The sequence below is a fragment of the Excalfactoria chinensis genome, chromosome 1, assembly GCF_039878825.1.
Source record: "Excalfactoria chinensis isolate bCotChi1 chromosome 1, bCotChi1.hap2, whole genome shotgun sequence".
Classification (NCBI taxonomy): Eukaryota; Metazoa; Chordata; class Aves; order Galliformes; family Phasianidae; genus Excalfactoria; species Excalfactoria chinensis.
The window spans coordinates 165,108,355-165,135,159 of record NC_092825.1 but is presented as its reverse complement, the minus strand read 5'-3'; the positions used below and the strand labels follow the sequence as shown (position 1 = coordinate 165,135,159).

General features: G+C 44.4%; 2 protein-coding genes and 2 non-coding genes across 5 annotated transcripts in view; 3 read left to right on the top strand and 1 right to left on the bottom strand.

Moving 5' to 3' along the window:
* The window catches only part of USP12 (ubiquitin specific peptidase 12), a 34,148-nt gene extending 29,839 nt beyond the window's left edge, over positions 1–4,309 (bottom strand). Inside the window, exon 1 of the mRNA XM_072336639.1 lies at positions 3,991–4,309. Coding sequence (XP_072192740.1) covers positions 3,991–4,038 — 48 coding nt within the window. The 5' untranslated portion in view covers positions 4,039–4,309. The remainder of the gene's footprint in view (positions 1–3,990) is intronic.
* Positions 4,310–17,219: 12,910 nt separating this feature from the next.
* RPL21 (ribosomal protein L21) lies at positions 17,220–22,490 on the top strand. 2 transcript variants are annotated; one of them, XM_072326424.1, is made up of 6 exons: positions 17,220–17,295; positions 18,268–18,346; positions 18,888–18,949; positions 19,873–19,985; positions 21,574–21,724; positions 22,355–22,490. In XM_072326424.1, the coding sequence occupies exons 2-6, from the start codon at positions 18,280–18,282 to the stop codon at positions 22,442–22,444; spliced, it is 483 nt and encodes a 160-aa protein (XP_072182525.1). In that variant the 5' UTR covers positions 17,220–17,295; positions 18,268–18,279; the 3' UTR covers positions 22,445–22,490. The 2 variants fall into 2 exon arrangements, with proteins under 2 accessions (XP_072182525.1, XP_072182526.1); XM_072326425.1 differs by having other exon boundaries at positions 17,269–17,340.
* On the top strand, positions 19,584–19,659 carry LOC140247524 (small nucleolar RNA SNORD102). The gene has a single exon (XR_011902704.1). It is a non-coding gene; the product is annotated as a small nucleolar RNA SNORD102 (small nucleolar RNA).
* On the top strand, positions 20,047–20,180 carry LOC140247536 (small nucleolar RNA SNORA27). The gene has a single exon (XR_011902715.1). It is a non-coding gene; the product is annotated as a small nucleolar RNA SNORA27 (small nucleolar RNA).
* Positions 22,491–26,805: the final 4,315 nt, after the last annotated feature.

Here is a 26,805-nt window from a genome sequence, read left to right as displayed (position 1 = left end):
TTCAGAGCTTTGTTCTTTCATGTCTTGTATTTCACATTTGTTTTATATGAATTTTTAGTTACATTTAGAGTCAAATGTATCTGAAGTAATTGGTGCTTTTTAAGCAGTGTCCCAAACCCAGCATTTTAAACTGCAAATGCGTAGCTTTATTTTTCTTATTACAATATTGCAACATGATGCATCCACAAAAACGACGATGACAAATGCCACAATTGTGGCTTCACTCTTAGTGTCATAATCATTATGAAAAACTCTCCCTATTGCAACTCCAATGAGTGAACCTCCCTGCAGTGGTATAGGCTCTTCAACTAACTGTCTAGCACAGACTTCTCCAAAACTGAGCGTGCTTGCAACAGAATCATGAAACCAGAACACATGCCAGAGCACTCCAGTCCACTGATCAAGGCAGAATCAGGTCACCATGCCAAAGTGAAATGGAGCGGCTGAGACACAGCACATGCTCCTTCTTGCCAGCCCTGCTACATAAGCAAGTCAGACAGCTGGCTAAAGGAACACCACAGTGCTGCTATTTTCCCTGTGTCAGCTCTCTCACTCTCTTGCTTTCTTTTCTGTCACCTCCTCACTTTGAAGCAATGTCTTTCCTTGCTGCAACTCTCAATTATCACTCCTTTGAGCCTGAGTCTTCCTTATGCTTTCCTGCAAAATCTGTAAAAACTGATAACTGATGACTGTTTAAGCATTACAATTTGTGCTTGAGAAGAGAGCGCAAACAAAAGGAGGAGTGAGTACGTAACAGCTATTTCCATCTGACTGCAAACCCAGACAAACATCAATTTACATTTAGTGCAGATTTCACAATTAGGTTTGAGAAACCTGCTGTAAACAAATAGTTCCTTGAGCAGTAATAAAGCCCATACGTGCATACCTATCTCAAAGTTTACTATAAACGCTGCCTGCAATTAAGTGTTTAATAAAACCTCTCCACTGTGACATCTGTGGCAGGTTGCACTGCTGCCTTCCCTAAGCTGGGTGCTCCGTCTGTTTCCTCTCAACAGCCTCCACCCCCACGTGCTTGTATTAACATTAGCATCTACAAGACCCCTTCACTCTCATCAAATGTAACTGAAACAGGCAGGAGGGTAGTGGTGGGATAAGGAGAGAGGTAGGAAAAGGATGGCAGGCGGCCATTCAGCATGACTGGTGCGTGCACATGGTGCATTGAAAAATAAACCTAAAACCAAAACTTGTTACAGTCAGAAACACACACAGACTCCTCAGGCAAAACACACTGTTGCATCATTAAATCTACATTTTGCTACAGATTCTTTGTTTGATGGCATTTCTGGACCCTGTGTATGAGATGCTAAACTAGACAACTGAGAACTAAACAAATACCTGAAACACTAAGCAAAAGACTTTCACGTCTAAGGCCACAGCTGACGGATTAGCATTACATTTAAATTTCATTATGGTTTTTCAGGTTGTGCTAACATCATCAACCAATTTCTAGAAGAAACGCTGAGAAAAAAGTACCAGCTCTACTATCATAACTTCCTTCTGTACGTCTGAGACGGACACGTCCATAGCTTTTAACCTACATAGGCAGTTTTTATCTTCTCTACTCCAGCCACTAGAAGGCTTTCCTATGACTGCTAAGCGTTTGCTGGACTCTAGACAGCAGAAGCAAAGTCAGAAGCATTATATTCAGCCTTAATTTTACGTGAGTATAGCTTGGGGCACATCTTTGTTGCAGGCTGCATGGATTACTTCACCGCTTCCCAACCACGCATACAAACTGCTAGCATTCAGACAACTAAGTCTTGGATCTCAGCTTAATGCACAGATGAGGGTAAAATGCCAGGTTCTACTTCTACTGCAAAGACATTTAAACAAACCAACCCGCCCAACCACCCGTACCTTTATCCATTTTGCAAAAAGAACAGTGCAGTGCATAAGCCATGCAAGAGCAAAGTTGTTTTCCAGTCCTTTTCTGCAATCTTGAGCTTTGTAATTAAGGCTTACTACAACACAGGAATGGAGATACAGGGAAAAGAAATCCAAAGAACTCTGAAGGGGTAGAAATAGGAAGAGCTTCAGTACCACTGATATAAACACTGGACTATAGATGCAGAATGAGCTAATGAAAAAAGAAAATCATTCTGTAGACAGAATGTGCTTCTGCAGCATCACCTCAAAGGGCTCTGTGGCCCTTCTGACTTCACTCTTCACCAGACCCCATTGGCCAGTGCTAGATAATCCAGTTTATTACTTTCCAGTATTCAGAGCTTCAGAGAAAAGGATGCATTAAATTTAAGTGAGTAAGTAGCAGTGAAGCTTGAATTTGGATACAAAGAAGTCGTGAAATGAAGGACTGAGATGGAAGAGCTTATTCAGCACAGCTCCAGGCCCTGTTACAGGCCACCGGTATACAACATGTGTTGTGAACACACAAAGTGTCTTGTGGCAAAAACTGCCTGCTACTGGTTTAGTACTAACCAGCCATAAGGTGAGAATCAACCACCTGAGAATTCTTCCAACAGGCGTGGGGAAAAGGTGAGGGAGCATCCTGAGAATCTTCAGAAAATTGAGTTTCTCGCATGGTAGGCTGGCACCAAGAATTGCCAGAAAAGAAAAAAAGAAAGTATCACTCAGCATTTATATTCTTGTTTCTGCAAAATCAATGCTTATGCAGGATTGCTATGACTTTCTCAATGTTTAAAAGATCTGCCTGACCACAACCACATTGCTCTCAACAGTTCCTATGTAAATATCAAGTACCTCTTCATGCTACCTCCACTGAAACAGACAATTCCTATATTAAGTACTGCTAAACTTTTACAGGGGGTATCCTGAGCCAGCTGTCCTCATTCACGCAGTACCATTAAAGCTTTAGCACCAGAAAAGGCACAGGAAAAATCTCATGTTTGCAGTTTATCCACCTCAGTGTACACAACTAGACAAAGAACACCTCACTGACATCAGAATTTCAGCTTCATGGGTACGGACAATTAACTGTAAGGTTTTCAGTTGAAAAAAGAATCGTTTATGTACTGATCTGTATGTCAGTGACGAAACACCATTTCTAACAACCACACACACAGGAGATCTTCAACTAGATGCTTGGGTGACCCACAACCACAGCTTCCACACTGTTAAGAGTAGAGAAGCGAGGTCCCATACTGGCCGTAAATCTAGGGACCGGTGCTGAGTCTACGATGACAGAACATCCAGCAGGCAGCTGTGGGTAAAGGCTCAAGGATCAATGTGTCCTGGCTCAAGGATCAATCACAGCCTAGCCTGAAATGTAACCGCTTGAGAGAATGAAAACTGCTGGTCCTTCATTCGGCCATATAAAGACCTCGATGTACAGTTCCTGCATTCCGGGAATTGGACCCTTGGAGTTCAGATGAGAAGCTGTCATTTCCCACGCTGCAAAGAGCGCCGCTCCAGCCGGTGGGCGGCCACCTGAGCCACCTCCACAGGCGTTCACTCCAAATTCTCTCAGGCCACCTCTGAAACGCCCGCTGGAGACACTGAAAGTCTCTCTGCGGTAAGGTTGATGAAAATCATAAATTAGCGTCCAGAACGCACCCACCAGCATTTTCCATTGCTCGAAATCATGGGACGTTATAACGCCAATCCAGGATGGCAGAGGGTATTTTCCCCCTCCGCTCTCTCCTCCCTCCCCCCCGTGGCAGCAGCGCAACGGCCGCCACAGTTCGGAGCCCCTCAGGACGCGGCGCGGTGCCAACGAGGACGGCGCCCAACGGGGCAGCCCTGCAGCCCGCACCGGGACGCGGCTCCGCGGGCGGGGATGGGCGGGCTCCAGACGAGACCCCGTCCTAAGCGCCTCCGTCGGAAAGCCCCCGAGCTCTGCTCTGCCCAACCCCACCGGGTACAGCCTCCCAAAGCCGATTAACTGCGCTCGCCCCCGCTCCCCACCCACGGAGCACGGCTCTGCCCCACCGCCCGTCCCCCCTACAGACCCCGATCCGGTCCGGCCCCGCACTCACTCATTCACTCACTCACCATGGTACAGATAGAGGCGATTTTGGAGACTGTCATTAGGATTTCCATCCGCCCAGCGCCATCTTCCGCCCAATCACAGCACGGAGCGGGGCCGGGCCGGGCCGGGCCGAGACGGGGTAGGAGGGGATGGGGAGGGCAGAGCGCACCGCCCCCGCCAGCGCCCACCGCGAGGCTCTCGCGGCCCAACGGGCCACCTCGATGGCCGCACGAACGGCTCACGGCCGAGCGCCCCGCACGCTCGGAGCGTCGCAGCCTCACCCGCACCAACCCGCCCCGCCTCACGCCGGGCCCTCGCACCGCCGGGTCAGCGGCCGCCTCCCGCCCCTCCGCCCGGCCCCGCCCCACAGCCGGCTCCCGCCTCGCCGGGCGCCGCCGGGCACGCATGCGCGGGGCGGGGTTTTGGCTGCCTGGGGTGTGGGCGTCGCGCCTCAGTGTGCGGCGCGTCGTGTTGGGGCTTTGTATGGCTGCTCTGAGGGGTGCTCTTCGTGCATTGCTGACCCTCTGTGTTTCAGTTTTTCCTGCACTGTCTCTAGATTAACGGCTCCGAGGTCTCAGTGAGTCTGGGGCTGCCTGCCCCGGCCTCTGTCATTTCCAAAATCAGGTTGACCTGTGGAGCCGATGCTTACATCAGCCGCTCCAGGTGTCTGCTTAGGGATGCGATGAATCATCTCCTCCGTGTGTTTCTTCATCTGTGGACTGCAGCGGCAATCTGGATGAGTCGTTCAAGATGTTTATGTCTACGTTAGCCATGTTCCACCCTGCCTTTTTTCATAGATGGGAGCACGGGGCAGACTGAGATGCGTTACAATTCATAATCCATGAGACAACCTAGGTCATAAAGTCATACTTTCACCATTAAAGAATCTGTTATGATACATTTCTCAGGTTGGATCTTAGGGAAAAGCTCTGCACCAGAGGGCGGTGGGCATGGAACAGCCTGCCCAGGGCAGTGGGCACGGCCTTGAGTGCCAGAGCTCAGGGAGCATCTGGACAGCACTCCTTCAGGCTGAGGGTTTGCCTGAATAAGCTTTCCTTCATCTAAAACATGAAGAATGTGACTTGAAGAAGTTTTTAGGCCTGAACTCTTTATTGCAACCTGAAATATTCTCGAGCTTTTATATAACGGCTGTGGTCTAGAAGTGTATATTTCAGAAGTATAGTGTTTGAGGAAATGAATGCCTCTTGGATGGCTACGCTCAGAAACTGTTGCCACAGAAACAATGGGGGTGGACAGCATCAAGAGAATGAGAAAGAGAAACAAAAGAAATGAATTGGCCATCTAGAAGCAAAAAATAAAATAAAAGCAAGAAAGGATATTTGACCAGCTAGACACATCAGGCCATCAGATATCCAGCAGTTCATCTACTGAAATTCAAAGCTGCAAGATAAATGTGGAGGAGGACTCCTTTAAGTATTAGTCAGTCACGCTGCGGGAAGTGCTCCTGTATAACCCCGGGTGATCAAAGTGCTCCAAGATGGCACAAGGACAACATGATGGCACAAAACCACAACGTGTTATTTCATTGCTGCAGAAGTTTGTACAATTAGTTGGGATATAATTCAGCTTGCAATCAATTATGTGACTTTGAGTGAAACCATACAGGCTGCAGAGAAATGAAGGAATCTTAAAAGCCACTCATGGAAAGCCAGAAATTGTCTTGAAGTTTCTATCTGTCCATAAATTAGAGAAAGATGGCAGAATATAGTTGGAAACTCAGAGTAGCTCACATCAAGTGAAAATCTAAGTACTGTGTAATTTTGGTCTATGTGTTAAAAAAGTTGGGGGAATACATGGCTATGCTGGCCTGTATCTGCCAGGAATGAGGCAACTGTGGCTGGAGTCTAAGCAGTGGAGCTGGAAAGATGTTGAATTAGCGCAGGGAGATTGACTGAAAACAGCAGCAGTGTGTTATCTGAGCTGCTACGTTATGCTCAAATTGAAATCATGCAGATATTGGACATTATCACTTAATTGTCATGACTAAGCTCAGAAGGAATTTTAAGTTACAGAGTTCTGGTAGTGCATATAGATCACTACAGTAACTAACCCCGTCTGAGAGAAGACATCAGTTGTATCTTGTATCCCCAAGGAAGGACGAGTCCACCTGATAAAGCGAGATGAGCATCTTTGCCAGCTGGACAGCCAGCCTTGAGAGAACATTCAGCTAGGAACAGGGAAGGGAGATGGCAACACACGGGGAAGAGAAGAAACAGTAGTCAAGGGCAGTAAGGAAATGGTGCAGCATGCATGTTGGGAATAAGAAACCTCAGGAATGATGAAATAGGGTGTGAGAGGCCACCCACCTCAAGGGTATGCACACAAACACCTACAGACTGGGAAGCAAGCAGGAGAAGCTAACGCTCTGCAAGAATGACGTGGTGGGAGTTTGTTACAGATCACTTCATCAGGCAAATTAAGTCTTCTATGAGGAATTTGAGTCTTAGATCCCAGACTGATGAGGGATTTCAGCCTACCTGACATCTGCTATAAGCACAACACATCGCAATGCATGCACTCAAGGTTTCTGAAATGTGTCAGATGATGTATTGATACTGAATGGGCCAGTCACAGGTGACTGCAGCTGGATCTGCCATGTCAGCAAGGAAGAACCATGGGATGTGGGAGTTGGTGTCTTGGTCATCAAAGCCTTTGCTGTAGTGACTGAGGAAAGGTGTGAGCTATGTTATGGAGTGGTAAATGAAAAGAAATTAAGAGTTCACAATGGCCAAGCCAGCGAAAATCGGTTTCCAACCTGATGTTACAGTACAGGATGTGACAAGGATGATGAGATGTTATTTTGCCTCTGTGTATGGCACTGATGAGATTTTTGTGGTAATATTGCACCCACCTCTGGTGTCCTTGTTGTCAAAAGAAAACTGAGAAACTACTTGAAGATGAAGAATATTCTTTGCATGGAGGGACATAAAGAGCACAATCTGTTTGGCTTATCAAAAAGAAGACTGGAAGGTGACTACAGAGATATTTGATCTCACAAAGTGAGAAGCATAACTACAAAAAATAACTGTAAGCTGAAATCAAACAAAGCTGGATTGGAAATTGCACACATTTTTAAACAGTGAAAGACTTCAATGGTTGAAGTATTTTGCCAAGCAAGGGAGTACATTTGGTATCTCCTAAGGGTTTCTGTTGAAGAATAGATGCTTTTCTCACAGAAGTTCATTAGCTGAACAGATGGAATTATTTACCATGGCACCTAGAAATGAAAGTCAGAGGCCAAAGCCCTTTGCCTAATTAGACTCTATGTAAGACACCGAGAGAAAATCCATTCTGTCTTCTTATCCAAATGTATGGAGGAACAAAGAGAAAAAATTAACAAGTGTGAACTGCTGCCACTCACCTTGTGCCTCTCCTTGTTTCATAATCGTGGGGTTTGGCAGCAGCCCAGCTTACTCAAAGGTGTGTGGGTAGGCTGGATTTAAAAACTGAAGGGCAGCACAGTACAGGTATGTTTGTTCCTGTAACATCTCTGCAACAATAGGAGGCTTTGCTGAGGCTGAGGAACGTCAGGTTTTTATTTGCGTTGCTTGTCAACAGGATTGGCCCCATGAATCTCTTTTCCCTCCTCCACTAACAAGTCAAACCACCAGCCAGTCAGATTGTTGCTGAAGTACCTGGATGCAGACAGATTGCATCTGTTGTTGGTCTAGTATATAGTATGATCAAAAAAATCATAGCATAATTGGACCATAAAATAATAGGGTAATTCTGGTTGGAGCAGACCTCTGGAGGTCTCTGGCCTGTAACATCAGGTTGGAAAGTTACTCTGCATGAGAACTCCCCTTCACCTATCTTATTCTGTTCACAAAATTTGTCTAATAATTATTATTTCTCATATTTGTTTGTAAAATATTCCAAGATTTGTTGATGAAAAGTGGTAAGGAATGGAACAATACTTATCTGAAGTATAAGCTTAGTTTTCACAAACTTTATAGTTTTCCATCACTGTATAGTTTTCTGTGGCAACAAGTTATTGATGCCTTGTTTGTAAGTGAGATTGAATCTATTATTTTGAAACGATGAATAAAATGCGTCAGCTCACCTGTTGAACCGCTTTGCCTGGGTCTGCCTGCCATCACTCCCTGTCATGGCTCCCAGACAGCATATGCAGTCTTTGCATTCTGCTTCAGCATTTCTTGGAATGATGGAATACAAATAGTGGAAAAAGTCTTTTATGTCCCACACTATTACCCTGTAGCATAAATCCTGTAATATTTGTTGCCTATCAGTTAAAGTGTGTTTTTAGAGCAGTGCTGGTTACTCCGCCATGAGGATGGTGGATGACCTTGACTGGGCTATGTGTCAATCCAAATCCAGCTGGTGAATTCACGTGATCGTTTTTCAAGAGCTGTCTGGATCCAAAATGAAGAGTTTCCAAAGCAAATAAAGTGTATACACAAAGCAGCCCTCTGACTTGGGAGCCAACTCTGCTGTGAGCAGAGTTAAATAATAAAAAATAATTCACCTTCTGTTACACAAAGGATTACCAGCATTCAAAAAGTTTAAAGCTTAAAAAATAAAACAGATAAAAAATGCTACTGAACTGTGTAAAAATTTCTATCAACAGCACTTAAAACACACATCAGTTAGGACAGCTGTCCTGTAAGACTGTAAAACAGAAGAATTCAGTTGTACTGAAAACAACAGTAGATTTCTAAAATGTTCTCCCTCTTCAAGTCTCTAGACTCAAAAGAGTTGGAATTCTGCTCAGAAAAAGAAGAGTCCATTTATACAGCAGTAAATTCCTTTGAAAGACGTTTTCATATGCTGCAAGAGAGATCTGTATACTTGGGGTCCCAGTGATCTTGACAGGATGAATGGACGCAAACTGGGCATTAAAACAATAACTGTACGCTTTTTGGTACTGTTCTGAACAGCTGCAGTTTTCTTTGGAGAAACAGGGCCGCTGTTCGTTTAGAAATAAGGTAGTTTAATATTGTAATGAAATCCTATTACTGATTTTGTTTTTAAAGTAATGGATTTGATCCTTGACACACGCACTAAAGGAACCACTGTTATCAGCTCACTCTCTATGGAACAAAGACCTCAGAAGTCAGTAGCAGTGCATTTGAGTGCTAAGCCTATCTTGAGACATGTATTACTAGAAGAAAGGTACAGGATACTTCTTCAGTGTGTGTGTTCTCACATAGCAAAGCTTCCCACTGCAGTCAGCAAGACAGTATTATTGCGATCTTGGCAGCATTTCTCCAAAAGCAAGATCAGCTGTCATGTTATAACAACATTGACGCACAACATGACAACAGGCAGCCCCCAGGTAAAGAGTCCTTGTACAATTTCAGCCCTCAACCTCCTCCACTAATCAGTTCCCCGCAGTACCAAGATGTAGAAGGAGCTGAGGAGGAATATGTAAAACAGCATGCACATAACAGATAGCACGTAGTGGAAAAAATGATCAATAGGGGGTGGAAAAATTACTCAAAACAGCTAATAATCAAGTTGTTAAAGAGCATCTACTGTTAATAGCCTGTGTTTTTCATTAAACTAATGGGTGGTTCATTATTTTTGTTTTAATTGAAACATATGTCACAGTTAGCAGTATTTTGTGCTTCCACTGATCTAAAGCTATTGTTCAAGTGTGTGTTGCAATCAGTTCTCAAACAACGCTCTCTTTGTCAGCAATACAGAAGTAGCGTGATTTTAATTTCTTTCTCTTGATAGATTTACACCCTGGAAGACCGACCAGTTCTCCTCTTTACCTGTGCATGGTCAGTTAAATGCTGCCATCTGCTTATACTTAGAATTCAGCTTTTTCTACAAAGAAAAACATAACATAGGTTGTTGTTGTATGTATATCAGAACTGATAATGCTTCGTTTTGTATATAGTAGTGCCCTGTATCTTTACAGTGCAGTAACCCAGGCATCACCTCTTTGTCCTTAATGACCTCATTGCCTCCTTTCCTTTCTCCTCCAGTTTCATTTCTCTCCGCCCCTTGCAGCACTTCTTTCAATTTGCCCTTTATGTATTTTTCCCCATTTTGCCCCTTTTCCTGCATTGCTTCTTCCCCACAGATAAGCTATGGCTGCCTTAGAACAGCACAGATACCATTTAGCTCACATTACTATTTCTCATATCCCATTAAAGACTCCATAGCATTTCACAGATATTAATGGATTGATCTTTGATAGTAGCCCTGCTCCATAAATATGTGCTGTTATTCCCATTATACATACGGGAAAGTTGGTCAAGGTTGTTTTGGTTGGTCAGATATTGGTCAAGCTTATCTTTTGTTAATTCTCAGTTTCACTTCTCCTTGACTCGCCATTACTTTGTTCTTTTCTGGCTGTACGTATTTGTTCAGAGCAGCTGTTGTCTCATTGACAGGGGTTGTCAGAGCGTAGCCAGCTCTCATTATGTTATCATAAGCCTTGTGATATCTGAAAGGTCCCTTCATAGACCCCAGTCCCTGGAGTAAGGTGATGAAGATAACTTGAGTTTCTAGCTCAATAAGCCAGAAAACTGAAAGATGTGATAATGGAATACTGAAAATGTTCAAAACAGGATGAAAATAAAAGCACACATATGCATATATATATATATATATATATATTAGTGCAATTTTTCTGCTGTATTTTGTGATATCATGGATTCTGTTTTGGGTTAATGATTTAAGAAACTGACATATGTGGGACTGCAAATGTTAAGGAACATTTCCCATTTTGGAAAGGAGGCTGGCTGCAAAAGGAAATCGCTCAATGAAGGCTAATGCATACTTGGCACAAATTTCAGCTCTGCAAATGCACCTAGGAAAAAGTATAAGTGGAACTGTAATCATTTGTGAAAAGCCTTAATGCAGAGAACAGCATTTTTTACTCCTGTCATTTCCGTATTTGATTCTTCTTTTCTTTCAAGAAGAATCTATGAAGGCAGAAGAGGATTTTCTTTACTCATCTGAAGATATGTACAACTACAGGAAGACGTCTGCTGAAAGGCTTACAACAATCTGCTCAGCACTTGACTCTGCAATAACTCTGGTTACTTCATACATTATTAAAAAAAGCATTTGGTAGCACTTAAAATGAAAATCATTCAGTGCTGTCATTATGTACAGAAAAGTGAATTGTATTTGATGTATTTTGAAGATAGAATTTATGTTTACTGGAATTCAGCTAAGACGAAGTAGAAAACATTTCTTTACTTGAAATGAAACTAGAAATATGTTATAAGGTCCTTTCCTCCAGCAAGATTCTTTGCCATTTCATAAGCAATTAACGACAATGTTGTTAGGGGCTCTGCTTAGAACAATTAAAGAGAAATACAAATGGCTACCTCGGATGCCAATATACCAATACAAATTCACAGAGTGCTTATAAAATAGAGGATTATTCCACAAACGTTTTTACTTTATCAATGTTAAAAAGTTGGAATCATAGACTAATGCAATCTCTGCTGCCTATGGAGGTTGCAAGGCCAATATTCTGCTAAAAGATCCCCTTTGCCTTCTTTGCTAGCTGAACAAAGCTAGCCCTCTCAGCTTCTCCTATGTCCCATTTAGTCCATGAATGTCTTAGTGGCCTTCTGCTGGGCTTGCTCCTGTATACCTTCATCTTTGCATTCTGGGGAGGCCAGAACTGGACACAGTACTCAAGATGTGGTCTCACAAGTGCCAAAACAAAGATAAATAGATCCTCTTTGTGCTGGTCAATAGTCCTGGATGTAGCTGAGTTTGCGGCAAGGGCACACTGCTGTAGTCTGACAGGATCCTCGGATGTTTTTCATGGAATGAAATATAGAATCATAGAATGGCTTAGCTTGGAGTGGACCTTAAAGCTCATCTAGTTCCAGCCCCTCTGCCACGGGCAGGGTTGCCAACCACTATATCAGGCTGCCCAGGATCCCCTCCAACCTGGCCCTGAATGCCTCCAGAGCTGGAGCATCCACAACCTCTCTGGGCAGTCTCTTCCAGTGCCTCACCACCTCAGTAAAGAATGTCTTCTTAACAGCTAACCTAAATTTCCCCTTTTTTACTTTAAAGCCATTCCCCCTTCTCCTGTCACTATCAGACCGTGTAAACAGTTGGTCCCCTCCTGCTTGTAAGCTCCTTCCATGTATTCAAATGCTGCAATGAGGTCTCCCTGCAGCCTTCTCTTCTCCAAGCTAAACAAGCCCAACTCTTTCAACTACCTTCACAGAAGTGCTCCAGCCCTCTGATCATCTTTGTGACCCTCCTCTGGACCTGCTCCAACTGCTCTGTGTCCCTTCTGTACTGGAGGCCCTAGGCCTGGGCACAGTAATCCAGAGGGCAGACTAGAGGGGGGCAATACTGTCCCTCTCTCTGCTGGCCACTCCTCTTTTGATGCATCTCAGGATATTGCTGGCCTTCTGGGCTGCAAAAAGACACTGATGGCTCTTGTCTAGTTTTTCATCCATTGGGATCTCCAAATCCTTCACCACAGGGTTGCTCAGTGTGCACTTCTCCCAGTCTGTACTTGTATCTGAGATTGCTTTGACCCAACACCTTGCACTTGGATGTGTTAAACCTTATTAAATCCTTATGTGTCCATTTTGAGATTGTCCAGCTCCCTCTAGATGACATCCCTTCTTTCTTTTGTGTCAACTGCAGCACTCGGAGTTGTCAGCAAACTTGCTGAGGGTACGCTCAATCCCACTACCTTTGTCATTGATAAAGATGTTGAAGAGCACTGTTCCCAAGATGGACCCATGGGGGACATCACTTGTGACCAGCCACCACCTCAACACAGAGCTGCTGACAACAACCCCTCTGGCTACAAGCATCAAACCAATTCTTTGTTCACCTGACAGTCCAAGCTACAAACCCATAGCTCTCCAATTTATAGAGATAAGGATGTGGTGTGGGACCATGTCAAAGGCCTTTCACAAGACCAGTTGCCTTCCCTTTGTCCACCAGTGCTGTCACCACATCACAGAAGGCCATCAGATTGGTCAGACATGATCTGCCCTTGGTGAAGCCATGCTGGCTGTCTTGGATCATCTCCTCATCTTGTGTGTGCTTTTCAGCAAAGCTGCTTTCCATGCAGTCAGCTCTGTCTGTTCTGTTGCACTGGCTTATTAAAAACTAAGTGCAGGACTTTGTATGTGTCTATCCTCAACCTCAGTGTCCCTGTAATCCCATTTCTCCATCCTCTGTCAGTCCCTCTCAATAGCAGTTCTGTCCTCCAATGATTTGACCACGTTCAACAATTATGTATCCTTCACAATCTTATCTGAGAATTAGCATGAAACAAAATAAAACAACACATCACACTTGTTTTTATAATGTAGTTGCATTGGGATTTCATCAGTTCAAACTCAGGGGGCCATTACAACAAATTGTTCTTATATACGATGCTCCCTGCCATGTATTACACTTCAAATGTCAGATATTACATTTCAGCAGCATAGTTTGATCTATATGAAGCTGAATCTCTTTTCCTTCCAAAGTTAAGCCTGTCTTGAAAAAAATAATTGGGATAGGTTGTGTTCTTTTAAAATTATACTTTATAGTGAATAGTCACATGCTAGAAATCATCTAGATAAGAAAAAGGGCAACTAAGACTGGCCCCTGCCAGCCAGCCTGCATGTTTTCCTAGAGTGTACTTGCTTTGCCAATCCATTTAATACTGATTAATAGTCAATTCTGTCCATGCCTGTTTATTCCTTACAGAAAAACCAATAACCTTTAAAGACACTAAGCAAAATCATTGCCATTTAAGAACTGACTTGGTGCCACTGCAGTCACCAGGAGGTCTGCCGCTGCATGAGAGTTAGGCTAAAGAATCATCTCTTAGTTCTCAGTTATTGAGTTAAGGACAATCACTGAAACATTTAGGGCCAAATAAATAAATAAAATATCAGCCCCTAGGCCTTCATATTCCATAGATTCGGTAATAACAGGAAATGTCTCAGAAATAGTGTACTGTAAGATAGCTGGACTGCCTTATGTGCAGCTCTGATCAATTGATGCTCGAGAGCAATGAGTGGGAATGGCAGCAAACCTGTGGAGCTCGCTGTGCATTTGGAGGCTCCAAGAGCCTGGATTATGTAGCTTAGAGGAACAGGGGTTTAAGGGGAACGTCATTCTCTTTTATGAATAATTACCGCAAAAAATTCAGGGCAAACATCATCGTTCTTCAGCCTAACTTTGTAACAGTTCAGATATAAACAAACAGAAAACAGCAGCATGATTCCAACCATTAAGCCCCTTACTTCCCAAACTGTAGTCAGTGGCTGCTCCGGAAGGTTGGGAAGGGCTTAAGGGTAACTGTGAAAAATTAGATTAAAAAAAAATATATTAATTTAGAATTAATTACATGTTTCAATACCTTATATACTTCAGTACAGTTTCAAAACAGCACGCCAACAAAAGCCCCCACATTATGCAGATTTACTGCTGGCAGCAGGTCAGTATCCTCTACAACAGAACAGTAGAAAGTATCTGGCTGGAAAAGCTGGTAATTACCACGAGTGGCTAGTCACCTTTACTCAGAACTACACACACAGTGAAGCTAACAATGTGAGGTTCCTGGTTAGATGGGTTGGGCTCAGAGGAGGTTACACAGAGATAGCTGACCTCAAAAACACAGCAGCACTTAGGAGAAGTTTGAAGAAAAAAACTGCATTAATGAAACCGGTTTTCTGAGAAGCCACTCCACTAGAATGGGAGGAAAGAGTCACTAATTGCTTTACAGATGAAGTTTGATAAATGGACTGTACTCTTTGGTACCCATGAGAAGCTGGTCTCAGTTACACAACAAGTTCCTCGCATCTTTCTAATAATTACATTCCAAATGATTCCTAATGGACAGTAATGCAGTTTTTGCTGATGTATATATATACATAGAATGCCATGTTATTCCAATAAGCCCCTGTATGACAGGACTTGTTCAATGTTTCAGATTTTATGCACATTTTATGAGATAATGGTAGAATAATTTGTTTGGCTTTATATGTCTACCTCTGTCTAGTAACATTTTGAATCAGCAAGTAATGTACGAGAAGTGGCAATGTACAGAAAACCTTCACCAGTGTGTGATGTGCTGGCCTCATCATTCTTGGACTGTACATCTTGCCTTTCCTTTTCTCTCATAGGCACACTGTCACTGTTCTGTGTTCCTCTCTCCATGGAATGCTTCACTGATGATGCAGCTCCGTTACTGCACCCACGCTGGCACTTAAGCAACTCTGCAGCGAGCCATTCAAGGAGTTTGTCTGTACAGTCATCTTCTTTGGAGGCAACTGGTTGCTTCAGTACAAATGTTATCGACTTAAACTCCCGTGAACCTAGGCTCTGGATTTTAATATTTACAGAGTGGGTTTTGTGGAGCAGCTGGACAGATTACTAGAAATAAGAAGGCTGTTAGAACCAGAATCAATGAGGTGCTAAAGAGATCTATGAGAGGGAACAGAAGTATGACCTTGAGATGCCGTGTAAGAGGATCTTCTTGAAAGGAGAGAGCACCAGAATGACAGGATCAACTTCAGCACTTCCACATAACTTTGAACACTAACATTCTGATCAATAGTACAAGGTAAACACAGCACTTCTGTGGATGGGAGCCTGCTATCTGCTTAAGCAATCCATTTCATAATCTTGATTTCCCATTTCAACTCTTGGTTTTGCCTTGCCATCACATTAGAACTGCAGACTTCAATATTCTTTATTTCACACCCGATCTCGGTTATTTTATTTATTTATTTATTTTTGCTCCAGCCACAATCAGCTGTTTTTGTTTGGTTTCTGTTTCATTTCTTTTTCATATAAAGAATTTGTGATGTGAGACACGTGGGAAATCTACACCCGACTGAAGGGGAATATATTTTTCACATCAAAGCACTTCACAAACTCTCATTTATTTAAATTCCTTACACATCTCTGATGACTAACCTCACTGAAATGGATGTCACGCTCCAGATCTTTGTACCATTTGGTCCTCTAAGATTAAGAACGAGCTAGATCCCACCGTGCATTTAGAAATTCAGTGGAGATTTCCTGGCAACCCCACAAGCAGAATCATCATAGCTCATTTATTCTTTAGATAGAGCTGTTGTCCAGGCAGATGCTGCAAGGAAGTGTTAGAGGAAAAATAAAATAGGATAATGGGAGTCTCCCAAAGAAGATCCCAGAATCCTGGCCGTGGGGACTCAGTGACTGAAAATGCCTTTGAAACATAAAGTCATGGTTACTTAGTCTCCACACCTCACTTTGAATGGCTCCTACCTTTCAAGCTTCTTTCCCCAGCACCTTTGTAATTTGTTCCACCTCCAAGTCAACAAGACAAGGACAGGAATTCAGCCTCATCAGCATGTAGTGAGATTTCCAAGGTACAACAATGGGTAGAGCACCAGCCTGAGATCTTCATGGGATTTCAGATCTTCATGCTAAGCTGGGCGTTGCCATTTGTGTTCATCCTGATCTTGAAGATGCTGCATTTCTCAATCAGAACCAGCTCCTTAATGTACAGTGTAGGAGAAACTGGAATTAGCATCTTACAATTGCAGCTTGACCTATTGCAGGTCAGGCTAGGTTTCTGAGGTGATGAGTCAGGGCAGTGTGGGGAGCATGTGCAGTCAAGATATAGAGCCATAGCTTTCTCCTATGTCTGCTTGCCTGCTGGCTCCCATTTCAAGACCAGCACTCACCCCACAGCTTGTGTAGCTTGATTTGCTGGAAACAGCCAATATAGAATCATAGAATCATAGAATTACCCAGGTTGGAAAAGACCTTGAAGATCATCAAGTCCAACCGCAGCCTAACCAGTAGCCTATCTCTAAAAACCCTCTGCTAAATCATATCCCTGAGCACCACATCCAAACGGCTCTTAAACACATCCAGGGATGGCGATTCAACCACCTCCCTGGGGAGCCCATTCCAGTACCTAACCGCCCTTTCTGTAAAGAAGTTCTTCCTAATATCCAGGCAGTCTAATAGTTCTGCTGCACAAACAGGGCCTTTCTGTGTCAGAACACGCTCCTCCATCTAGTCCTGCAGGCAGAACCTGACAGCGCACCTCACCCTCCACAGCCATTGCGGGCCACGAATATGAAACTCGCTGTAAATATTAACATCAAGGGCTTATGCCTGCGTTTTGCAGGACGACTACAGAATAACTGTGATGTCAGTAAGGGGATCAAATACATTGTAATCTATTGCTTTAAGTAACACCCACTCACCTCCCCGCGCAGGCAGGCAGCGGGCAGCCCGCCGCACGCTTTCTGTCAGGCGCAGGGCGGGCAGCCCCGCCGAGGCCCCGCTGTTAAGGGCGGCCGCGGCACCGCCTCTCTCCTTTCGGCCCGCGCCGCCATCTTGTGAGTGTGGGGAGAGTCACGCTGAAGCGTGGCGGTCTCGTTCAGGTGGCTCCGCGGCTCCGGGGAGGCGACGGGAAAGCGGCTGGAGGGGCTGTGGTGGCGGTGGGGTGGCTGGCTGGCTGGCTCACTCGGTCTGGGGACGGCAGAGCCCTACGGCGGGGATCGCTGGGGGAGTGGGAGGCCGCGGCCTGCAGGGCTCTCGATTGAGGCGCCGGGCCGGGAGGCTGTGGGGGGGAAGGAGGGTTAGAAGGGCTATAGAAAGGAAGCAGATAGACTCTATTCAACGGGGCTTGTTGCGAAAGGAAGGGGGGAAATGGTTTCAAAGTAAAATATGGGAGCATTGGGTTGGATGTTAAGGAAAAAGTCTTTTACTGTAAGAATGGGGAGGCACTGGGGTTACCCAGAGAGGTGGTGGATGTCCTATCCATGGAGACACTCAAGGTCAGGCTGGACGGGCTCTGAGCACCTGATGGAGCTGTAGGTGTTTGTGCTCACTGCAGGCGGGCTGGAGCACGTGGCCTTTAAGGCTTCCTTCTAGTTCAGATGTTACTGGGATGAGTGGCACAAGTCAAAATGAAAGCACTGCCAGCTGGATACGTGGAAACACGTTTTGTCATCAGATCAGGCTTCCAAACGAGCTGCACGGGGAGGCTGTGCTGCAATTTACTTTCACCCCTGAATGGTTTCAAAAGGATCAGGCCGTAACCTGAGTTATGTCTGACCATAACCTGAGTTATGTCTGCTGTCTTGAGAAGAAGGCAGGGCTAGGTGACTAGCTAGCATCCCGTGTAACCTCTGTTATAATCTTGTATAGGTACTGTATATTTTCTCAGTGTTTCGACCCTGCAATTTGGAAGTGTTGTTCCGATCAGGCCTCAGTGTTTCATTTTTCTGAATTTCCTGAGCGTGCCACTGATGGTGTTTTTAGTGAATGAACCGGTCGTCCTGATTAATTTGCATTCATTTTTACAGTAATCCGCCAAAATGACGAACACAAAGGGGAAGAGGAGGGGAACTCGTTATATGTTCTCGAGGCCCTTTCGCAAACATGGTGAGTACGTGTTGTAGTGAGAGCAATGTTACTGACCTGTTGGGTGTCAGCAGTCCCATAGAACAGCCAGATTATGACAAAGGGTGTCTGACCATTCAGACCAAAGCCCACAGAATGATAGGCAAGTAAACTTGTAGCTCTTACAGTGTATGTATTCGCGTTTTGAGATCAAGCAGTCGTTCAGTCATCACTTGGAAATGAATTTGATGGTGTAGAAAATACCTAAAAATTACCATTCTTAAAATGTACAGCTTGCCACTTAGCAATGAGCAGTGATAGCACCTATTTTTAGTGATATAGTAAATAGATGTAAAGCTATAGTTTTTATTAAGCTTTTAATTTTTTTTTTTCCATTTGAAATGTATGAAGAGGTAATTACTGCTAAAAAGAAGCCTTATTTCTGTTTTACCTTCTTGACACTCAATTTTGATTTTTTTTTAATGAAATATTTAAAAAGGTGTGATCTGTTTTCTCTTTTCCTCTCCTATTTTTGAGTGTGAAACGTGAACTTCACAGTATCCACATCTGTATCTCTCCACAGGAGTTGTCCCTCTGGCTACCTATATGCGCATCTACAAGAAAGGCGATATAGTTGATATCAAGGTACTTTCTGTGTTGCAGTGTAATGAGAAATACCTGAAACAGTGTCATCACTTTCCATTTCTAGGTGTTGTTTTATTTTTTGTGGTAGTCTCTGTTATTTGTGGCACGTGGGTCAATGCAAGTACCCTCTTTTGAAACAGTACTGGAGCAACAATGCTGTTGAGCCAATATTAATGCTTCAGTGTCACATGTTTTTATATGTGTAATATATATTAGACTATGAACTGTTAGTTGAGCTGAAAAAGGGTGAGTGAAGTATGCCATGTCTGATCCTTGGGTTGTTGCATTTTGCCTACTGGCGCTGCTTGCACAGCTGTCATTCTTGTAGTTATTCAATTTTGCCTGATTTTCACGTGCTGTTGAGAAGAGCCATAGTTTAAGCTGCATAATTTATGCAGTTTCTTTCCCATTACTTATTTTCCAGTTGATTTTAAATGACATGCCCTGTACTTTCAGTAGTTTGTTGTGTTAGCTCTGAAAGTGTTATGCTGAGAACTCCTGCTCTGTTGAATCCTTTAGTTTCAGTTTGAAACACCAAGTTATTATTACAGCCACAAAGAAGTTGGCATGTAATCTATGGGGTTGACTCTTGCAGAACTGTGCCATTCAAAATTACTGCTTCTTGACATTCTGGAGCTTGATGATGATTGTCTCCTCTGATTGCTTGCTGAAAGCAAAGTGATCAAATCATTTCACCGGCACTGAAAGCTACTGGAATGATCACAGCAGAATTTAATAGTTTCTAGGTGTAACATGTGTAGCTATAAATTCAAAGGTATGAACAAAAAAGGAAGGCTTTTAAATAACTCTTGAATAATTTGATATTGTGTTTTAAATAGCTCGTGAAAGAAAAGCCTCTGACATTGCTTTAATGTTTTTAAGTTAAAGCTTGTAAAGCTCTGCCTTCATTCTTGTTTTAACAGGGTATGGGTACAGTTCAACAAGGTATGCCTCACAAGTGTTACCATGGCAAGACTGGAAGGGTGTATAATGTCACTCAACACGCTGTGGGTGTTATTGTTAACAAGAAGGTTAAGTAAGTAACAAAAACTCTTAGTACAAAAAGTTTTGTTTTGGGGAGAGTTGGTGTGTAATGATGCCCTCCTTTCACTTTGCCAGTTAAGACACTTCTTTGTCTTGATTGGTCATTCAAGGTGGGTAAAGTAACCATCCTTTTAAAACCCAAGCAAATGGCTGTCATTTGTCTTGGATCCTGTCAGAGGAAACAGTTCTTCATTTTTCTGAGCAGTGCTTAATGATGGAATTTCATAATGAGGATTTTCACCTGACTCGTATTTGTGCTGAAGACTGTTGCAAATACTATTTTGCAGCTGTATCCAGCTGGATTCATCTGATTTTCACACAGTTTTATCAGAAAAAGATACTTTTTTTTTTCTTTCCATTGGGACTGAAGCACAGTGGTAATAGTTAACTCATACTATCAGCATAAGGTTACTTGTTCTCCAGCAACTTAATCCTAAATGGTCAGCATAGAATCATAGAATTACTCAGGTTGGAAAAAACCTTGAAGATCATCAAGTCCAACCGCAGCCTAACCAGTAGCCCATCTCTTAAAAAAAAAACAACAAAAAAAAACCAACACCACAACAACAAACCTCTGCTAAATCATATCCCTGAGCACCACATCCAAACGGCTCTTAAACACATCCAGGGATGGTGATTCAACCACCTCCCTGGGGAGCCCATTCCAGTACCTAACCACCCTTTCTGTAAAGAAGTTCTTCCTAATATCCAACCTAAACTTGCCCTGGTGCAACTTGAGGCCATTTCCCCTCGTCCTGTCACATGTCACTAGTGAGAAGAGACCTGCCCCACTCTCACTGTAAGAACCTTTCAGGTACTGGAAGACGGCAATAAGGTCTCCCCTCAGCCTCCTCTTCCTCAGACTAAACAGCCCCAGCTTCCTTAGCCTCTCCTCATAGGGCTGATTCTCCAAGCCCTTCACGAGCCTCGTTGCCCTTCTCTGGACCTGCTCCAGTACCTCCATGTCCTTCTTGTGCTGAGGTGCCCAAAACTGAACACAGTACTCGAGGTGAGGCCTCACCAATGCCGAGTACAGGGGCAGGATGACTTCCTTAGTCCTGCTCACCACACCATTCCTGATACAAGCCAGGATGCCATTGGCCCTCTTGGCCACCTGGGCACACTGCTGGCTCATATTCAGCCGACTGTCCATCAGCACACCAAGGTCCCTTTCCGTCTGGGAGCTTTCCAGCCACACCTCCCCAAGCCTGTAGGGTTGCCTGGGGTTGTTGTGACCAAAATGCAGGACCCAACACTTGGCCCTGTTGAAACTCATTCTGTTAACCTTGGCCCATCGATCAAGTCTATCCAGGTCCCTCTGTAGTGCCCTTCTCCCCTCAGGCAGATCAACACTCCCTCCCAGCTTAGTGTCATCTGCATGTTATTGTATATTGATAAGCTTTCACTTACATATATACTATCCAGTTTACCTCTGCAGCAGTGTATTCTAAGTGATTGCCATTTGACAAATAATAATGTGTAGTTGAGCTTACGGGATTACTTACATAAATGCCATAAAACAAGCTTAGAAATGGCTGTTTTTCAAGTCAGTAAGTTAAAAGCGAATACTTTTTTTGCAGGGGTAAGATTCTTGCCAAGAGAATTAATGTGCGTATTGAGCATATTAAACATTCCAAGAGCAGAGACAGCTTTTTGCAGCGCGTGAAGGAGAATGAAAAGAAGAAAAAGGAAGCAAAAGAAAAAGGCATTTGGGTTCAGCTGAAACGCCAGGTAATATTTTTAATGCAGTTGATAACATTTTTGATGCAATTAGCTAAAGAGGAACGAAAGCAAAACAAGGCATGAAACCTGAAAACCACCTCGAACCAAATCAATTGGCTGAAATGTTCACTTCCAAAACAACGAAGCGTTGTTTCGTAAACAGAACTTTTTGTCTGTTAAAACAACAACAACAACAAAAAGTGTTAATGGAGCTGAAATGCAGGTCTATGGCAGATGGTGTTGGAGGTGTCTGTAACCACCCTCACTTGTTTCTATTCCTTTTGTAGGAGGTTCCTTCTTCTTTTAGAGTAGAATGACAGCATGCAGTGTGTGTCTCCATCTGAGCTGTCTGATATGCTTGTTGGTGGAACAGAACTGCACTGTTCCTGTATCAAAACGATGCCCTTGGCTGTGAGCAAAGGGACAGATGCTTCCTGTTCAGGCCTCACTACTTGAGGGCTGCCAATCAGCAGCAGAAGCTGTGGCCGATTTCTAGAAGTGATGTTGTCTCGAGACTAGGAATGATAAAATTGCTGTCATGTTTGTAAGATAATACATAAAATTTTGTTGACGTGATTTTTGTGTAAGGTTTCTTTTGAGCTTTTTTGCCCTGAGTTCTTTCTGTGTTTCTGTTTACAGCCTGCTCCACCAAGAGAAGCACACTTCGTGAGGACTAACGGGAAGGATCCAGAGCTGCTGGAGCCAATTCCCTATGAATTTATGGCGTAATACACGTCTGAAAAATAAATTAAAGCTCTGGTTTTGGACAAGTGTATGTGATTGTGATTCCTTTGAAGTCTTTTTTTAAACAGATTCTTAGGAAACTTATTCTAAGCTTATTTCTTGAGCCTGCATTATGTAGTGCTTGGTTGTTAAAAACACTGGCGCCTTTTGCTCATCAGTTTAGTCATTTATATGTAGACCGTGAACCTTGGGGATGCTGCCATTTGCTATTGCTCAATGATGATCATCCTCCTTTGATTACCTGGTGAGGTAATATGAGAGGACATGGAATAATTTCACCGGCGAACTGAGAGCAAATAGCAAGAACTGTGCCGTGTCTCTTCAGGGTTCAGTTCTTTTCATGGTAAAACATAGTTGGTTTGAGATATCATCAGAAGCTTTTGGCTGAAGGGCCTCAGTTTAATACCAAGGAAAAAACTGGGGAAACAGATTTTTCTCAAAGCAGTTGTTGAGAAATGGCTGTGGGATGGCGTTTGTTTCAGCACTGTAGGCAGTAAAAGAAGGATTTTTAGAACATCCCGGGCCAATATGTGTTCTTAAGAAATAGTTTAGAAACAAAGCCTTAATTTCAGACCAGTGAGCCTTTGTCATTTGTTTGGAGAGGAAATGGCCTTGAGTTGTGCCAGGGTAGGTTTAGGTGGGATGTTAGGAAACACTTCTTTACAGAAAGGGTAGTTAAGCACTGGAATAGGCTGCCCAGGGAGGTGGTTGAGTCACCATCCCTGGCTGTGTTTAAAAACCATTTGGATGTGGTGCTCAGGATGTGATTTAGCGGAGGGTTGTTAGGGTACTATGGGTAGGCTGTGGTTGGACTCGATCTTTAAGGTCTTCCAACCTGAGTGATTCTATGATTCAATGATCCCGTGATTCTTGTAATTGGCACATTTTGTTTGTTTATCGCACATATTTTTGCGAGTTCTGCTTGAAACGGTGGCAAAGCTCACTGAAGGATCTGCTTAAAAGTGCCTTGATGAAGATGGAACAGCTCCTACCTGTTCGTGTGCTGGTCAAGGATGGCAGGGGTTTTAACTTTGACACTGTGTGTTAAACGTGGAGTGTGCTGCCATCCCTGAAAGGAAGCAGGCTGACCTCCCAACTCCTGCTGCTGCTTTATGCACTCAGCTTTTATGCACAAACACGTTTGTCTTGGAGCAGTTGGATGTCTATATTAAACTGTAGTCAGTTATCAGCTTATTTGGCTTGGGAGCTTCCACAGCAATCTAAAAGAAATGTTTGATTTGTAAGGTGGTCATTTTCCATTAGGCTTTGTAAGAGTTAAATAGGATGCATTAATGGAAATGTTCCTTGGGGATGATATATCCATCTGTTTTCCCCGTGATGTGTGCTTGTGCAAGTTATTTTATACTTTACTGCCAGGACTGGAGTGGATTTGCTGTAGCATCCTGATGGGAACATTATCAACCTAAAGTGTTGCATAGTTTTAAACTTCTGATTTTTTATTCAGCAGCTTGAAGGGATAGGAGTAGGCAGGATGCAGAGGCCATATGTGAGAGCTGTGCTGCTGGAGTTTTCCATCTTGGTGGTGTTGAAGGTTGCTGTGCAGGCTGTAGCTGCTCGTGTCTGTTTGGAATCTGTGTGAGCTGGGAGGAGCGGGAGGGGATGCTTTCCTTGGTCTGCATTCCCAGAAGTGATTGCAAATGAAACTGGGTTTGCCAGGGAAGAGAGAGCCTTTGTAGGTTTGCTGGGATGTTTGGGAGGACAGACTGGCAAAGGCTTAACCTCATTGTAAGCTTGTAGGTGCTGCCTTTTACTGCCGGAGTGCTATGGGTTAGACCCATGTGCTGTGAGCAGTTACCTGTCCTGTGCTCAGGCTGTGCCTGCCCAGCAAAGCCACGCAGCAAATGTGCCAGCTGCAGCTTATCATACAGCTATAACTTATCATAACAGACTGCAGTGAATTTTGTTCTATTCCACAATGATTTTGGAGAACTTTCTGGAGAAGATTGTGAAGCTGTAGATTCCTTTGATAATTGTGCAGTTTTGCAGGCAGTTCAGACTTGCCGTTGTGGAGCTGGTGGTCACATTACCCTGGTTTGACGTGTGGAGAGTGGAGTGTTTGTGGTCACCACAAGCTGTTATACTTCAGTGTGTCCAGGCAGCCTAATGGAGAGGTGAGGGGTGAGGTGTCTCAGTCCTTACTGCGCTGAACTACTGCAGCTGGTTCCCTTCCTCCTCTGCTACATACTCAAAAAGAGAGGCAGGAAAACCTGAGCTGTCACCTTCATCTTGTGCATCACTCATGCCAAGATCGGAGCTTTCCTGTGGGCTGTGTGTGCAGTGTTAGTGCATGGTAATGTCGTGCGTGAGTGGGAGGGATTTGGTGAAAGGGCAGAAAGGGCTGGGGAGGAGAATCTGCCTGGGGAGCAAGGAAAATGCAGGCACCTCTCCTGTTCCTGGGGGTGAGCAGGTAGGCAGCTGCCACAAGGACACACAAACAGTTGTTTCTGTAGTCTTACTACTGAATCTGATAGAAGGAAATTGCTGACTGTTGTGTTGTCCTTGATCCAGTCCATGACTTGGCATCATAATCTGAAGGATGGTATCCTGCATGGTACTGTGTTGGAATGGCCCCAGCTGGTCCAGAGGGTGTGAAGAGCTGTGACCACAGCTGTCATAGAATGTGATTCTGGCTGTCCCTGTCCCGGTGCTCCCATGTGCCTTTGCAGTGACCGTGAGGTGCAGTGGGCTCCCATCATTCATGTTGTATGGAGGTAGGACATGGTTCAGCTGGGTTTGCCATTTGGGAAGTAGGCTGTGGTTCAGGAGGTTTGAAGGAGGAGCTTTGAAGCCCATGTGTCAAAAGGAGTGCTTGGTCTGCAGGCATTACTGAGCTCCTGTGTGAACAACCTGAGCCCACATGGCTTTGGCCATGGCAAGGAGTTGCTCCATGGTGTGTGCTGTCTTGGTTTGTGCTGTCCCATCAGTGTGTGACTGTCATCCTTTGGCCTTTGGGTTGCAGCATCGGGCAGGACACCACGAGCTCTGCAGCTGCCCGGGAGCAAGAGGAGCTCAAGTTTTGGGGATGTTTATTGCTGCTGCTCTCGCAGCTCAGCGCCTGGCAATCATCTGCTTGGAATAGACTCGTTTTAATGCTGTTCTTTCAAGGGCATGCTGGATGTACCCTGATAGCTCTCTATTATAAAGAAATGTTTAAAAATAGTCCGTGTTTGCACAAGGCCAAAGAGAAGTGGTGGTGCATGACAATAGGAGCAGATGACAATAGCCTGAACCTCTGGAAACCAAAAGCTTTTAGCGATAGAGGAGAAACCTTGTTTATGAAAGGGAAGCTGCATGATGGGGAGTGTTGATGGAAGAGATTTCAGAAGCAATCAGTTTCTGTGGCTAAAAGTAGCCTTGATGGTCCTGTAGGGGTTCTTGGACCCTGGAGTAATATAAACAATAACAAACTTCCACAGGCACTGCTTTAACTGGTGGTGTTAACTGCTGGGAATCACACATAGCCCTTCAGTACGGAACAGTGGCATTTTAACAGGTGGAGTTTTTGAGCTGCAAAGGGGGAATTTAAGTGGGGTAGAATGTGGCTTTTGGGGGCCCTGTTGGTTTGACTGGCATGTGAAGAGGAGTGCCATCCTCTGTGCTGTATCCTGCTGGCTTTGTGTTCTCTCTAACAGTAAAAATAAAGCATCCCTTGAATGGACTATTCAACTTGTCGAGACTGCTATGCTTGCAAAGCGTCCTGTTGTAGGGGTGGTGTTGGGGATCCCAAGGCAATAGTTTAACGTAGGGATTTGGGCTGTTGGATTCGAGGCTGCTTTAGCTGTTGGGCTGTGAGCTCGGGCCTGGGCTGGATCAACTTTCCTTGGGAACTATTTCCCTTCAGTAAAGCAAGGGGCTTACTTCAAACCCCAGGGCCAAGTGCAGTGGTTGAAGCTGGTTCCTGATCAGCGTGCTGGGACTTCAGGCTTTGGGATTTTGACACCAGGGGGGTGCATCCGGATGCACAACTGAGATAAAGGACTGAATCATTTCTCATGTCCAATGACTCGAGTCCAGCTGCAGAGCTGACACATAATGCACGACCTGCGGGAACCAGGAGCTGAACTCGATGATCCTTGTGAATCCCTTCCAACTCATACTCTATGATTCTGTGACCCCGTTGGAGCGTTTAGGGCTGGAGCCACACCCTGCAAACCCACCAAGACCCCAAAGCCGATCCCTCCCCTGCGGGCCGCATCGCCGCCCAGGCTCCCCCAGCATCCTTGGGTTCCGCACCCACCGGGCGCTACCGGGATGTGCCGCGAGCCGGGAGCGCTCAGCGCGGGGCGCCGCGGGGAGGCGGTGGGCGGTGCGGTGCTGCCGGGGGC